Genomic DNA, 16,105 nt, shown 5'->3' with positions numbered 1-16,105 from the left:
TTTTTTTTTTTTTTTTTTTTTTTTTAGTTTTAGTTGAATACAGTATCCACAGTTTTTGAGCGGTTGCCTTCAAAGAAGGTCTATGGTCCATGTTGAAAGTCCAGTTTCTCAGAAGTTATAGAGACATGCTGCTTCAGCAGGGAATTGATAAATTCAGTCTGAGATGTGGCATCCTGATCTAGTTCTAGAATCAAGATATAGCTGTCAGGAACAGTCTCTACCAGATCGTTGTCGCCTGTAAAACCCATGTTGAGCCCTTATTGTAAAAGAAAGAGTAAGTTTAATAGTAGCTCTCAGTGCATAGCATCTAGTCCGGTATGAGTGTCTTTGCCAACCTGCTGGAGGTCTTTATATGCAGCAGCTGTGTAATCATTGGAGAGTAGAGAACGTTGCGTGATCTCCATATCCCTAAGTCTCGATCTCCCAAACTCCAACGTAAACCTAGAAATGACGGATGTCTTTGTTACTGTGTTAATCAGATGATATACAAGTGTAATAATTTTACCTTCTTGGGATAATATATATCCAATAGACTTGATCCAGATTCTTTGCCTCAGCTATACTGGCCAATACCATGTATAAAATAGAGTGGTTGTGTATCATAAGATCCGGAGCGATGAAGCATCCACAAACTTCCAGCATCCCCTGAACTCATTTTTTGGATTCCGTACTTCCCGTTATGTGATACTCGCTGGCCTTCGCTGTTACTGTTATATTTTGCCGCAAATGGCTACCCGTCCACCGAAACAAGACGCAAGAAAAATCGAGTTCTTTTAAGACAGTTAGAACGTTGGAATGAGAAGTTATACTCTTGCTCGCCACGCGCGAGACTACGAGAAATTTGAACAACATTTCGACATACTACTACCACCCAATCTCAGAATGTAGCCCTCACGCTCAGTAAATGAATTGAGTAGTCATAAGGAGGTCGCATTCAATATTGGGACGAGTTGTGTGTTGAAGAGTTCGAAACTAGCTCTTACTGTTTCAACCACTTAGGGTGGGTTTACAGAATAGGAAACAGATTGCATTATTACCACATACTTTGCATGACGAGTGCACACGGGAATAAAACAGCGGACCCACTCGCCATTCAAGAGACAGTTAGAGATGAAAGTATCGTGACAGAGGGATATACGAACCATGGGGGCTGATATTTGGGACGCTGTGCGTATTGCCAACCAATACATACCCTCATAAGGTATCCTAGGCTCTATCAGGCGACGATCTAGTAGTTGGCGGGCCGTGGTGATAGACAAAATTGGCGGTTCTTTAACCCATGGTTTTGCAATTTGGAGCTCTCAGTTATCCGCAAACGGAGAAATAAGCATCAGGATATTTCATAAATACGCGAGAGAGTTATGTAGGCCTCGCCATGAACCAGTGGTTACCCACAACCCGCAGAATTGAGGCTTCTGGGTTGACACTTAGTCATAGAATTTTCTCTTCCGAAATTATGATTACGTTGATGCTAGAGAGGTATTCGCACTTTACCAATATCTTTCATTCATCAGGCTAATCGTGCTTATCATTCTCAACAATTCATCGATTTGTCACTCATGAGAAAATTGCTAGCCATAATGTCATAGGTTCAAGATTAGCACTTGGAGAGTATTTTCTTCATAAGATATGTGGTTCGCCGGGATACCATCATACTTTAATAGTAATGGAACCCTATTGTCGTAATATCGAATAGTAGGAGGTCCTCAATTTCTCCAGGCGCCATTACGTCGCACGATCCTGTTTAGAATTTACAAACGTAACATCAAACGAGCCGTTCATCTTAACATGGTGGTGTGATCTATCCTGCTGGGAGCATGGTCAAGCTGCCCACATCATTTGGCTGTTATAGACGCTTGTATTCTTTTAGATCCATCCAATATATCTCTCCGCTTAAAAGGGTTCTTTCTGGTTCAAACCTACACCAAAAAAGTGTTTATTATCCACACTAAGTTCGGATTCGGATGGTACATAAACCTAGTCTATAAAGATAACTCGTCCATCTACATGACATCAACCTCGCCCCAAATCGAATGATGCAAAGTGCCAGTGTTTTAGTCTTATAAGAACAGAAGAGTCCTTGCGCTCAATATGTGAAAGAAACTATATTACAGCGCTAGTTCCTATTCTCTTGTCAAACCCAGTAGCTTAATTACTTCTAGTGTGATTCGATAAAGAATTTCTTCACATATTTTGACAGACATAGACAAGAAGCAACTAAAAGTACTTGACTTTTCTTTTACCTGATTCCTATACTACTAATGGAGCCCAGAGAAGTTCCATTGTCACCTAATAGCGTGTCACTTCTAGTGATTGCAAACATTCTCCCGTACGCACTATACTTGGCATTATATATACTAAGGCTGCTGACAGCTGTTGCCTTTCTAGGCTATTCGGTGCTTTTGGTCAAGATTACACGAATTATTTTCTGAGTCGCTCGATTGACTGGTCGGATTGGATTGTGTTTGCCGTTGGGCCCTTGGGTGTGGTCTGGATTTTGTCAGCTACGATACGGGCCCTGGGGCCTCCCTTCCTACAAAATGCCATTGGAAAGGGATCTGAGAATCGTAGCCTTATTGAAAGAGATTTGATGTCCTCAACTTCAGCTGACGTGTGCGAGTTGTGGAATGGTCACAATGTTGCAAGGCTTGCAGCCAAAGGGGAAATTCACGAATTTCTACGAGTTTTAGACGGATCCGAAACTAAATTCCGTGAAGGAGACATTGGACGGAAGCAGTTTTTCCGGGGTATGTATCCATTCCCTAGGCATGAACATTATACTAAGCAATCAAAGAGGTCAACAAGGACTACTACGATGGTTCAGCGACCGCCGACGAAAAGCGAACCCCAAAGCCACCTAATTTGCTGTTGAATCTTGGCTCTCCTGGTCGAAAGGTCCGTGTAATGGCGGCAATGATACAAGCGTGCCTTTTGCAATCGGGGTTTCTAATCCTTCTGGTGCTTCTGAAATTCGACAGTGAACTGAATGAGAGGTTTGTCCGCATCCCACTCTACAGTTTTATTACGGCCCTAAGTGGAACCATAACCTTAACATTGGCGCTCATTCTTTGCGCATCTCAACTTGACCGTACTACAGTACGAAGGTACTGGGTACCAAGACCTACGACAAAGCAAGCTTTACTAATATGGATGCAAAGAGGGACCGCTGAAAATAACAGTAGCAATTCCCTTGGCTCTTATATCATCACTAAGGAGGTAAATAATGAGATCATTGAATCGCATCTCAGCTCAGGTTACAATCGAGGGATACCTGACCGCACAAGATCGCTCTTGAGCTATGTTATTCTACTCGGTGTGGCCCTTGGATATATCGCCCAGGTTGTTGGGCTAGCCTCGATGCGGTATCCCGCACAAATCGCCTTGTTTGGGATCACAATAGTTATGACATTAACAAGGGCATTTCTTCGTCAAGCTCCGCACCCCTTGGTTTCCATAAAATGCCCCCGTCTCTTCGAGATGGATTGGCTCGCCCTAGCACATGTCCTTGACGATAAGCTGCTCTGGGGTCGTAAGAAAGTAGAGAGAGCACCGGTATGGTCTATCAGCGGTGGAAGAACGTGGAGATACTGCCCTGAAAAGCCTGAGGTGCAACGCAAAGGTCAGAAGTCTATGAATCTCCTCCATCTACGGACAGAACTGTACCGTTCCTGTGGGTGGAATTGCCCGGCCACAGAGATGACGTCGGCATTATGCGAGGCTATAGAGACCGTTGCTCAGAGATACTTACGACCGGAAAACAAGGACTTTACTTGGTACCTAGCAGCCGACCTTGGTGGTAACGACGAGGACGACGTGTCGTTTACAATCAACCGAGAGGAACGCCACTCCAAGAATTGGTCGTTGGACAGGGATCAAATACTATCAGCATTATCATTATGGCTATTATATGACCAGCAGATTGGCCAGCCTTCTGAACATGCAGAAGAGAGTTTACGACTTCTGGGCCCCAGTGATATCAAGGAAGACTTGAAAAAATTGTCTTTGACACTGAGAAAGCTTCGCTATGTCAAAGAAACTTCTTATCTCTCAGACAGAGATAGTATCACTGAAAGAAACAGTACATTCTGGACAAGAAAGTTTCGGAGGAACAGAATTGTCGGCTTCAATGAAAGCCTCCGACTAGGGCTACCGAGCCTTGACAATGGACCAGCGAGAGAAAGTATTCGAGGAGGGCCTGGGAGTCAGCAGTATAAGCTTAGCCTTCAAATAACTGATGATGCAAACGAAAAGAATTGCGCACCTGCCGTACTTTCAAGAGTCAGTCTTGCTCAACTGTATGCCCAGCATATTTTCTCGGGGTTTATGTGGGCTCTTTCAGAAAACATGAGTGTAACGCCTAAGCTGGATGATGTGCAAAAGACTGCGAATGATGTGGTTTTGAACGGGCTTTGTGACTATGAAGATGCTCTCCTAGGTATTTTACCACCACTGCTCTGGAATAAGAGGCTAAAGTCGGACCCCCCTACAATCACCACAATCCTGCGCCAGCAATTTCCATAGCTACCCTAACTGTTTTCCGTGATTCTATGATGAGCCTCTTCAACCTATGCTTTCTTTATCCAGTCTGCTAAATTATTCTGCTTTTTTGTGCTTAAAAAGTTGCTGTTGATTTCCCCGCGTAATCTTAACACAAATGGATCACAAGTGAGATACAGAGCCGCTGATGGAAGCTTTTGATCAACGATCGGCGTGCGTGTTCTGCATCTATGTTCTGCATTTCTAGTTCATCACTGTCCAGCGACTGTGGGAATGATAGGATCATACTAACAAGCCGGGATAATACGGCTGTCATTTTCTATTGTGCCTAGTGTAGTCAAACCTATTGATGTTAACTCAGCTAAGCTCTTTTAATTTGACTGTTTCGAATCCGGAATGTCCCGGTCAACTTCTAAGACCACAAACTAAACAATCTCAATAGTCCCATTCAAGTGCAAGATCCGGCTGCTAGCCCCAACAGAGGCAGTGTAACTTGCGGGCTGAAGCCTCCATTGCTGGGATACAACGTCCCATATACTGAGATCTCTCCTGGTCAACGGGAAGGATATTTGCTTCGTCTCTCCCGGTTCCAGGGGGACTCTTTCAAAGCCGCGCAGTTGTCGTACGGGAGCATCTGGAATACCAATGTAGAGCTGGGCAACCTCTGACGCGGACACATCACCCGTGTTGGTGATAGAGCAGGTGACTTCAAACAACACATCCCACAGCTGTGGATGTCCGCCCTGGACGATGGGAGTGCTGGCGTCCACCAGAGGGGAGGTGCTATTTCCTGTAGATGTAATAGCAAGATCAGAGTACTCGAAGGTGGTGTACGACAGACCAAAGCCGAATTCGAACTGCGGTTCGATGCCGTCACGATCGAAGGCACGATAATCGATGTATAAACCTTCGGTGAAGTTCACTTCGGGGAACGCATCGAAGGAGATAGTCGAGTTTAGCAAGTCTCCATAGTCGGATTCGTCCTTGGCGACGGTGAAAGGAAGTCTTCCGGATGGGCTAACATCACCGTACAGGATATCGACGAGGGAGTGACCACTTTCTTGGCCAGGAAGACCGGCAAAGAGCACGGCCGTCACGTTGGGGTGATTGATCCATGCGTCGACCGTGCGGATACCTGGTTTATTCGATGGTTGTTAGTCGATTATCTTGTTCTTAGCTTGGCTTGGCCACTTACCGGCGGAATGAATGACAACGATGGTGTTGGTACAGTTGGCAGCAACGTTGCGTACGAGATTGTCGCTGAACTTGTCTGTCAGACTGGTTCGGTCGAAGGCCTCAGACGCATATGCGTTGATGAATACAAGACAAGCATCACTGTTCACGTATGCAGGAGAGGGATTCTCAGAGTAAAAATCCCAGCGAAGAGTCCCTCTGTTTTTCGAGATTCGCTCCTGCAGTGCCTGGAAGGGACTCACTACGTACGGAGGAGTGCTTCCTCCAGAACCTCCACCGGTGATGAGCGTGCCGTTGAAGGTGGTCCAGCCGAAGTTCACTTCGTAACCGCCGCCATAGCGCGAGGGATTGGCCCACGGGGCTGCACTAATAGTTGCGTCGTAGCCGTAGATACTGAGGAATCTGGTTGCATTCGTGAATGGAAGTGCGTGGTTGACGTTTTTAACCAAAACAGTTCCAGCAGAACCAATCTCTCGGATCAATGTCGCGTGGTCCGCTTGGACGTCAATAGGGTCGTGCTTTTCCGACTCTGGGTAAACTCCGGGGGCAGGATAGCCCTCGTCCTGGCCAGTGTAAAACCAGGTTGCCAGGACTCGCGTGGCCATGTCGTCTAGTCTCTCGCTGCTGACACTACCATTTGCGACGGCATCTGTCAGATTGCGGCCCCAGAAACCTCCGTCTGGCATAACAACATCCAGACCAGCATTAGCCGAAGCGACGCCAGAGTGCTGCGCTGCCCAGTCGCTCACCACGAACCCTTCAAAGCCAAGTTCGGTTTTCAGGATACCGTTTAGCAGCTTCGAGTTTTGGCATCCGTAGCTGTGGTTTAGACGTTGATAAGAGCACATAACACTGCCGACACCTTCCCTCAGAGAATCCATGAAAGGGAAAACATATAGCTCGTGAATGGTCCGGTCATCGGCATTTGAGCTCAGTGACTCGCCCATGTCCCCCGGGTTTCTTCTCCATTCTTCTTCATTCAAGAGCCAATGCTTCGCCGAGGCAATCACTCCAGCGTCCTGGATACCCTTCGTGATAGCTCCCATCCCTCCGCCCGCAAGATAAGGATCCGCGCCTAGTCCCTCCCAATTACGCCCGCCTCTGGCCAATCTTCCCAATGGCCCTGCAACGGGACCTAAGGCGACATTGATGCCTTTTCCCTGGTACTCTTGGCCCAATGCATGGCCATAGCGGTACATCAGCGAGCGATCCCATGTTGCCGCCACGTGAATGCCTGCCGGGAATGCTGAGACAAACTCTTGCCCCCGAATGCCGTCCGGTGCGTCAGAGAAGCAAAGCGAAGGAATAGAAAGCCGAGGGATCGCACCAGTGTTTCCAACGCACTGGCCGTTAAACCCCCGGGTGAGATTGGATTTCTCTTCAACAGTTAGTTGAGAGACAAGGTCTTTCGCGCGTTGATAGGCGCTCTCCCAGACCGAGCTTGTCGCCCCATCGCCGACCGCTGGTTGCCTTTGTCAGCTCTACCAATATAGATTTATGGTGGAGTGAGTAATAGACCACGGGGGCTCTACTCAAACTTACGAGAGGGGTATACGGCAGGACTCTGGCCATAGTAAGGAACTTCTGATTCATTGGTATAGCCCTGGGCCGCGCAGATTGTGCCCTGCGCGAGGGCTATCGAAGCTAAAGGTGATAGGACCTTCATGAGGATAGTTCAATTGTACTATTCGGAGTCTCCACCACTTCTAATCTATGGGCAAATGTGTCTATTTAAGCTCTTCCATTACCAATGCTTGATAGCTAAGAGTCATGGAGATCATATCGGAGGAGACCCGACACGGCACGAAGTAAAATCCATCATGCTCACTAGAACGGGTATACTTCGGGTATTTACCAGAAGTCTCTTGCGCGAGACTGGATACCAACGCCGTCATCATGCCATGCACTGGCCAAGAACACTGGAGACCCCGCAATTCAAGATGATGCCCGTTGCTTGGCGCCAAGCATATCGTCTATACTAAACATCATTTGGGTTACCGTGAAGTCGGGGAATATCCCGAGATCGGCATTCATGCCTGCGCCTCGAGTCGAGGAGGGGAATCACCCTAGGAACAGTCCACAGTAGCGGTGAATCCAAAGAGACGCATACCCCTGTATCCCGGCAATTGGAGCATCGGCATTGACTCGATGCTTTTGCCGAATGCTATACCTTGTACATACACAACGCAGGCAGTGGGGCAACGAAGAAGACAACCGGAATTGGCCTAAAGGCTAGCCGATGGTAATGCCGAACCAACCGAAATAGCTCGAGCAAAGGCTGACTGGGGCTAGTTGGTTACTAGCATCGAGTATTGATGACCCAATGAAATGAGCTGTCCGGTATGGAATGTGGATGGAGCAATGACATCCAGTTGTCAAGCATTTCCTGCGAAGACCTACTCGTGAGGCCGTGAAGCTTAGTGCACTGACAAGCAAGAAATGGTGGCTATCAATGTTAATCGTGGTGTTATCCGAAGACATATCGAATGCCACCCAGCGTATCGATCCACGGCATGGTCACCATTGTGGCTGGAAGTTGGAGCTTTAAAAGCCCCTGCCAATGCAGGTTGTGCAGGTGTCGAATCACATCTTCGTATCTTCCCTTCCAACTTTGATAATGGGATACCATTATAACGTGGGTTACTGGATTCCTGGTTCAAATCGCCACGCATTCTCTCAATCCGGATGCTGTGTCTGGTGACGAAGGTGATGCTTTCGCTCGGGAAATGTTCTTTCATGGTGGACCCAGCTTAATGTAAAGAGTTCTTTCCACCATTTCATAAATGTCTGTCGTGCTTCGCGAACATCGGCGTCCATATCAGGTTGAGTTTGTGGCCTAGACGGGACCTGGTGTTCTATGATATAGGGCCTTCTCAAATGATAGAAAGTCCGGCGACAGAGAGGACAACTCGCATCATGCTCGCAAAGCCATTCGTCTATACATGGCTGATGAAAGCTATGCTGGCAAGGTAAATGGCGCAACATAGAGCCAGGTTCAAGGGTAGCAAAGCAAAGACTGCATGTTGATTCCTCTGACTCTGTGAACGAATACATTTAGCCCATAGATCATAATACGGAATAGGCGATTAGGGAAGCCTACCAGGGTTGAATCCGTGTTGTGGAATGGTAGTGCGAGGCAATCCGGCTAACCAAAGATCTGCACAACGCAGGGGTCCGCGATCTGTTTTCGACGGGACACAGAGGTAATACTCTGGCATCTTATTATCTAAGATCTTCGCAACCTAATAGGTAGGAAAAGTATCATCAAAACAGGACTTTGAGCGCTTTCTTGGCGAAGAAATTCGATACCTCATGGGTCTGTCCTCAGTATATATCTCAACCAAAATGGCACGATGGCCTGTCATGTAGACAAGCCGGAATATATCATCCGGTACAATTAGTTGTTCATCAGCACATCATCGCAGAATTTTATTAATCTGGAGGTTCTAGAGCTGTGAAAATTATTCAACATGTTTCGGTCTTTTTTCGGGAATCCTGCTTATGGCCTGAGGTATCAGCACCATTCCCTTCTGGGTAGGACCATGTAGCCAATCAACGGCCACAAAACAAACGAAAAGGTTGAAACTCGGTGATTCGAGAAGCCCTACCGTTCTGTAGTATTACTACTTTATTACTACTTGGGTCCAATTTCTGTGGTGCTATTGTTGCTATATAATCCACCTCAGCCGTGTCTGCCCCTGGCGATGCATCCATGGGCCGCAAGGATAGTTTACTTTGTGGATGATTCATCGGTACTTGTTGAGACTTCGACACTGGTAGGCTGATACAGAGAGCTGGACATCCCCCCTCAACGTAATGAATATCCCTTGGACAAGAGGTAATATGGCATTGTAGCCGTTTGCCCTCAATGATCCTTGTTGGTAATCGTTAGTGTGGATAGCCTGCTGATCCAAATCACACTTTACACAAGACTGAAAAAGCAAGCCCTGCCACTTATGGACAAAGCTTGTCACAGGCTACAACAGAGAAGCCTCTCCTTACACACGGAAAGTTTCCCCAGAACCATGTCATCAAGAGATTCTCTGGCAGACTCCTCAAGATGCGTAATGTGGGTTGCATACCGGAGTATCATACCCCAACATCTTGTACTATACTCCACATATCTCCGGATATAGCATATGGTGGAGGGGCAGTATTGCAGGATGAACTATAGAAACCTTACCAGGGTACCATTTCCTAGAAGCTGCCATTTAATCTTGCAGTGACCATCCTAATAAACCTAAACTTGTCTAGCGTGGCGATTGTCTAGGTGTACTGGAGTTAGCACCATTCCTCTTAAAACAATATTGAGCCAATAGCGAAGTGGAGAAGATTCTGGTGGCCAAATTTGTAGTCGGTGATCTCTAAATGATGATTATAGCCGTCTCCCAAGCTTTACTCTTCTTGGTAGAGTTTCAATATTGAGTTTAACTCGGTGACGAGGAGGGTCTTTCGGTTGTAAGGAATATTGCTGATCAGTATGGGGTTCAAGCCCTGGAGTTTGGGGTATAAAATGCTTTCCCCAGAAACAAGAAGCCCCAGTTCTACAAATTCATGATCAGATCTAAGTTTCTCTTTCTAAAATCTCACTACCTCTTCACCTTCAGTCGCTGCTCACATTTTCATCAATATGTCTGACACTCGAGAGGCAAATCTAACCGCGATGGATCCCGCTGAATCTGGATCGTCGCAATTTCATCTCCAAAAAGAGAGACAGGCCGCCTTTCATGATGAACATGGTCCTGTGGCATCTCTCCCTCAGCGAGAAGCCCACATCCATACTGTTTCACAAGTGCCTCTGCCGCCCTACCAGAAACTTGCAAATCCTGGTCCCTTGGGACTTCTAGCTTTCGCATTGACTACGTTCGTCCTTGGTCTCTATGAATGCGGTGCAGGGTAAGTGGATATCTCTATACCATGCCTGCAAGACCTGATAGTGACACTTGCATTTAGATTACCTCATTCCAACCCTCAAGGCGGGGTTGGGCCTAACCAAGCTGCCTTCGGACTAGCCATTTTCTTTGGTGGTGGTGCCCAGTTTGTCGCCGGCATATTCGAGTTCCGCGTGGGCAACACCTTTGGTTGCACCGTTCATTGTTCCTATTCCGCCTTTTGGCTCAGCTACGCAATGTTTCTCATCCCATCTCTGGATATCAAGGGGCAGTATAACGGAGATGAACGGGCATACACCTTCGCGATCGGCATCTACCTGATAGTGTGGTGTTTCCTGACCGTACTATTCCTCCTTGCGGCTCTGAGAACCAACCTGTCCATCATTCTTGTTTTCTTCTTCCTGATCATTGCATATCTGCTGTTGAGCATTGCCAACTTCATCGCAACGGAACACCCTGCCCAAAGTGTCAAAGTAAACAAAGCTGGTGGTGCCTTCACTGTGATTTGCGCATTTGTTGCCTTTTATGCTGGTGCCTCTGGCCTGATGGTGCCAGAGACGACGTGGGTTCGGTTCCCTCTGGGCGAGATCCCTTAAGGTGCACTCGTCACTTGAAGTGACTTACCTCTAACTAAGCACTGAGTCCCCTAGCTTGCATGGTGGTTTAACTGCATATGGAATGATGATCACAATTCTGATGTTTATTTGGGGAGGGGACTTGCATATCCAAAGGTCCAATTCGCTATACCGAAAAACTTCACATATAATGTTGTTCACTGTTCTTGTTTTCACTACTATCCATAAAATAAATAAAAATGGATACGACGAAGAAGACTAAACGCCTTCGTGAATTATACGGGTGTATACTATGATTCCATCATGTTTGATCTTTGTGTAAATCTCTGCATCTTCATTAATTTGTAGTCATTCACGATAGTGATGAGAAACTATTGAGGCTATGATGTCGCTACTTCCCTTCCATAGTGAATCCGTTGATCTGCATGATGCTCCGCGTCAGAATGGTACAGTGGGGAAGGAGTGAGGAACAAGCCATATATATCCCAACCATCACATCATACTACACATCGTAGCTTTACAACAAACTCAACCCTATGTTGCTCGGGTCCTACATTTGCTTCCCACAGCAAGCGCTGTCGGTGAATAGTGTCGCTTTCATTGGAGTCTTTAAACTCAACGTTGGGTGCGCCCCAGCACACGCCTTGCTCATCGACGGTTAGCACAATCAATACTAATTGGACTGGGTCGGCTGAGGATAGCTTTTCAGAATTCATTTGATCTTTCCTGATCTCTACAGCCTCTACTGCAAGGACACTGCCAGAAATCCTTGGCATACATTAACATTTTCTATGCCTGCTTCCCTGAACGTTTCTTTTGTTTCGTTGATATCATACTACGCTGGATGAACAAACGCGATATTGAATGCCAAGAAGAATCGTTATGGTCTTGCAAGACATAAAGAGTAAGGACGGAATCATGTCCAAATGGTGAAAAGCCAAGGACGTCTCATAAATCACTTGGCTGATGATCAAGCAATTGCCAGCTCTCTTAGCTTATGAAATTCCATTCATCGTGCTGCTCAGCATGCATCTGCAAAATGGCGCTAGGTATAGTGCTGTAGCTGTTACTGGTCTAGTCCAAGCAACCGACTTCCGTATCTGGTGGCAAATTGCTAGCTGCCCATGCCAGATTCAATTTAAACGCTCAATAAGAAAAGTATGGATGGTTCACCCGAAAGCGATTGTTGAGCCGTCTGATGATCCGACTGCGCACTTTGTAGTAAAAAAATATCATCCGATCTCAAGCATTGCATTTAGATTCACTTTTAACAACCTATATAATCAGAGAGTGTACTTGCTACCCGAGAAACATGGGGCCAGGCAATTGGGCATATCTTTCGCAATTTGATACTTGAATCGTAGGCCCTTACCTGAGATATAATAAAATAGATATTAGGTCTGCCTCTATAGATACTCAGTTATTCAGATTTTATAGCTATATATATTTAAGATTAGACATAATATATTGTTTGTCTATAATCAAGATATCTTTCTTCTATTGAGTAGTTAAGTTATTGAAGTATAACTCTCTATAAATACTATTCTTGTAACTGGTTTTACGAGATACCTTATCTAAGACAAGAAAGAATTTGTCTAATACAGTATAAAATTGATTATCTTTCAGTAAAGTGGCTCCTGCTGTCTCCAGCTCTTCGAAAAAAGAATCGGCCTTGAGAGAGATAGACTGGTCTGTCTGCATCTCTCGAAGAGCAGGCCGATTGGGGTGAATATCCCCCACTACTTACTTCGAGCCAGGGCTATTGAGATTAGTCAGTTTGATTACTGTTGTTAGTCCGCCTATTATATAGATTCAGCTTCAGCTTTATTAAAGTTTTTTAGTATTATTTCCCTACCGGAGTAGTCTCGGTAATAATATAAGAGAGTTATATACTTGATCTTACCAATTTTGATCCTAAGGCGCCGAGATTTTCTTTCCCATATATCCGGCCCAGTATCAAAGAGAAGGCAGTGCTTCTGGGAGCCCTTTGTAATAACCTATAGTAATATAAGTTCTCAATCTCTATCCAAACTAAGGAAAGCCTACAAGGAGCAGAGAAGTTCTGTGGGCCGCGCAACATATATTATCTATATACATTTCCATAGTTGCTCTACCACATTGGCTGTCCAACTTTAACAGTGTCAATAGAATATCTATAAAACAGCTTGCCACCTTTACAGTAGTATTAGGGCTTGGGGAGATCGGGTCAAGTTTATTGTTGACAATGACATGGATCTCCAGATCTTCAATCTCTGTCAGCTTGATATGGGCTATTCTCCGATCTTCAGTTGAGGAATGAGTTTGACTCTACAAATGGATGGGGGCATTCATCTCATTTAAAAACCCAGCCGACAGATGCCATGACGTCATGTCGATATCCGTCCTATACCTAGTTGGCTCGGAATTCCGACCGGAGGTAAAACGCATTCAGGTGGCTCGGAGGAACCTGCGCGCTTAGTTGTATATGTTGGCTATCCTCAATGTACTTGTCTATACTAACAATGGATTTTGCAGCCTTTCTCTATCTTCCAGCTTTCAAATCAAAGCTTCAGCTCGCAGTCATCAGCGATATGTGTCTTACAGTACTGCACTGTCTCAATTCCAAAGCAAGAACTGGCAGTCAATGCTGGCAGACCACCACATGACTCTGAGATATGCCATGGCCTCACTAATTCCAATGCTGTACCAGCAGCCAGTGGGCTGAATGTCTTGTCCTCTGGTGGTGAGTTTCCTTCTATTAGGCTGTGACTGCCGCGCATGATTGGCTCCAGGCTCGTGTATCGAAATAGCCATAATCCATCCATTGGCCACCGTGCTTATGAGATCATATTTGCCTTCGTATTTGTTCTTAAAATAGGATCAGGTGCCTGGAGATTGATGGAAGACACCCAAAAAGTAGTTGTCACCAGGGAATGCAGGACGGCATGGCGTGCCTTTATCAGGTCACCTCGTGGTTCGCAACCGCTGGTCTATTAAATCCTCGCACTGCATCCGAGAAGTTACACTGCTTCTAGAAGCCACGCAACATTCGCTGCTACATATATAGCGATATATAAATACTAGCAGTTGTATAACAATTGCTACCTTCTCTTGTCGTCGTTTGCTTCTTCCATTCTAAATAATTACCTCGATACTGATGCCCTGAAAAAGAAATGCATCTCATAACTCCCTGCCGACTCTGCACAGCCCTCACTGTGTTCGCAAGTCTGATTACTTCCTCCGTTGCCATCGATACCCCCGCGACGAAAGATTCTACCATTTTCCGGTCCACCGTGAGCTGCCCTACTTGTCCCGATCACAACTGCTACAAATGCACACTTGGTCACGACGCCACCCTCGAGGCCAACACTGGGGGACTGGCCTATATCCGTTCTCTGATCGCATTTCAACTTCCAGTCCCAGCTGCCTCCATCACAGCATGCACAGTGCAATTTCCCGCCTTCACAAAACCACTCGACGCACCTGTTAATGTCACGGCCGCCCAGGCGCTCTCTTCCGACTGGGACGAGGATACCGTTACCGGAGAGAACGCACCAGATTCGGGCGAAGTCTTGACGGAAATTGGAGTACCTGCCTATGCGAACATGGGGGCTATCGATGTTACGCCGGCTTGTAAGGGTGCGGATGAAGATGGAAACTTTTCTATCTTCCTGGGAACCAAATTTGGCAGAATCGAGGTTTGGTCGAAGGATTCGGGAAATCCCGCCATTCTTCACATTACCTCCTCTGCTTGAATGTCTGTGTGTGTGATCTACAGGGGTAATGGTTCTGGATTCCACAAGTTTTCGTTGGAGGACTTTCGTATCTAATGATGGTCATGAGATCTGTGGCTCTACGGGTGTTTCATGGTATGACGGAAGGAAATAATGATGACATTGTTTGCCCTTCGCGTCTTTTATACGTGTAGTGCAAAGTTAAGGTCTCTCTAGCTCATTCATTAGGTTGATCGTACTAGAGTGCTAGGCTGCCAACAGGATTCAGTGACCTTCTGTACTTATGGTTGCTTCTATAGCTACTTGAGCATATGCGATATAGGACACTTATCGTTTTCACGAATGAGCTGGGCAAGCATGATAAATTGAAGATCATTGCAGAAGAACTTTGAATAACCAAGTGTTCATACTTGTAGTTTTGCCCATAACAAACAGTACCAGTTATACTCGTTGGAACGATAACAAGAGTTTGAATATAAAAAAGCTACTCATCACGAACACAAGCCTACGGCATGATAGTAAAAATGGCATCCATTACAGTTTGGTACAAGCAAGATTTCCATTACTCTGTTTCCTGTCAGCTGCATACACTTCAGTCATCCGTCAAAGAATAAACTTACAAGAGGAAGATTGCTGGTGCAACAATACTCGGTTTTTCCCGTGGGGCAGTTCCCATTCTTGGCTATAGAGGTCAGATATACGCGTTGGATATGCACGTTATAGGGACATACCTTTGCAGTTGAACCCGACCGCACGAATGAAGAGGATGTTGACAGGGAAAAAGGCCTCGCAGCAGAATCGGTTCTTGCCCGCGCAAGCATCCCTCTTTTCCAGGTCTTCTGCTGGGGCTGCTGTGGCCAAGCTGGCCATGGCGCACAGGGCTAGGATGGTCTTGATGTTCATGGCTGATTTTCCTGTTTACGAATATTCGTAAATGTATGTGTAACTGAATAAATTAGAATGTAAAATAGAGAGTGTGGGGTTGGAATCCACGTAATATTTATAGACCGACACACAAGGAAGAATTCTTACCTTCAATGTATGCCCCGCGTTATAGAGCGATCTGGGTGTCTCCGGACCAAGAAAAAGAGAAGGTTTTCTGGTTTGCCGTATCTAAACAGTACGCGAACCTTGGGATTGACATCTGAAAGTAGCAAAAACGTCAGACGACTGTCCTTTCTGTCAGACGACTGCCCCTTCTATTCAGATCAATGGCCAATATAGGTTCATCCGA

At 46.0% G+C, this 16,105-nt stretch overlaps 6 protein-coding genes across 6 annotated transcripts; 3 read left to right on the top strand and 3 right to left on the bottom strand.

The window, feature by feature from the left end:
* Positions 1–2,261: 2,261 nt before the first annotated feature.
* BDV38DRAFT_281867 (uncharacterized protein) lies at positions 2,262–4,521 on the top strand (the record flags this gene model as incomplete). Its single annotated transcript, XM_032059657.1, has 4 exons — positions 2,262–2,329; positions 2,389–2,747; positions 2,795–3,104; positions 3,159–4,521. 4 exons carry the CDS (start codon positions 2,262–2,264, stop codon positions 4,519–4,521), a joined length of 2,100 nt encoding a protein of 699 aa, XP_031914624.1.
* A 200-nt stretch (positions 4,522–4,721) lies between these two features.
* BDV38DRAFT_68216 (beta-glucosidase) lies at positions 4,722–7,640 on the bottom strand. The gene is made up of 3 exons (XM_032063763.1): positions 7,234–7,640; positions 5,693–7,153; positions 4,722–5,632 (listed from the first exon to the last, which is right to left on the bottom strand). The coding sequence occupies exons 1-3, from the start codon at positions 7,355–7,357 to the stop codon at positions 4,923–4,925; spliced, it is 2,295 nt and encodes a 764-aa protein (XP_031914623.1). The 5' UTR covers positions 7,358–7,640; the 3' UTR covers positions 4,722–4,922.
* Positions 7,641–8,269: 629 nt separating this feature from the next.
* On the bottom strand, positions 8,270–8,839 carry BDV38DRAFT_68208 (uncharacterized protein). Its single transcript, XM_032063762.1, has one exon. It carries the CDS (start codon positions 8,743–8,745, stop codon positions 8,368–8,370), a length of 378 nt encoding a protein of 125 aa, XP_031914622.1. The 5' UTR covers positions 8,746–8,839; the 3' UTR covers positions 8,270–8,367.
* Positions 8,840–10,299: 1,460 nt separating this feature from the next.
* Positions 10,300–11,179, top strand: BDV38DRAFT_292163 (acetate uptake transporter family protein; the record flags this gene model as incomplete). The annotated part of the gene is made up of 2 exons (XM_032061945.1): positions 10,300–10,587; positions 10,645–11,179. Exons 1-2 carry the CDS (start codon positions 10,322–10,324, stop codon positions 11,177–11,179), a joined length of 801 nt encoding a protein of 266 aa, XP_031914621.1. The 5' UTR covers positions 10,300–10,321.
* A 2,885-nt stretch (positions 11,180–14,064) lies between these two features.
* Positions 14,065–15,253, top strand: BDV38DRAFT_244095 (uncharacterized protein). Its single transcript, XM_032054269.1, has one exon. The coding sequence runs from the start codon at positions 14,311–14,313 to the stop codon at positions 14,890–14,892; it is 582 nt and encodes a 193-aa protein (XP_031914620.1). The 5' UTR covers positions 14,065–14,310; the 3' UTR covers positions 14,893–15,253.
* Positions 15,254–15,405: 152 nt separating this feature from the next.
* On the bottom strand, positions 15,406–15,774 carry BDV38DRAFT_281863 (uncharacterized protein; the record flags this gene model as incomplete). The annotated part of the gene is made up of 3 exons (XM_032059656.1): positions 15,406–15,438; positions 15,492–15,553; positions 15,603–15,774. The coding sequence occupies 3 exons, from the start codon at positions 15,772–15,774 to the stop codon at positions 15,406–15,408; spliced, it is 267 nt and encodes an 88-aa protein (XP_031914619.1).
* Between the last annotated feature and the right edge of the window lie 331 nt (positions 15,775–16,105).

The sequence above is a fragment of the Aspergillus pseudotamarii genome (genome assembly GCF_009193445.1).
Source record: "Aspergillus pseudotamarii strain CBS 117625 unplaced genomic scaffold BDV38scaffold_20, whole genome shotgun sequence".
NCBI classification, from domain to species: Eukaryota; Fungi; Ascomycota; class Eurotiomycetes; order Eurotiales; family Aspergillaceae; genus Aspergillus; species Aspergillus pseudotamarii.
This window is presented reverse-complemented; position numbering and strand designations above follow the sequence as displayed.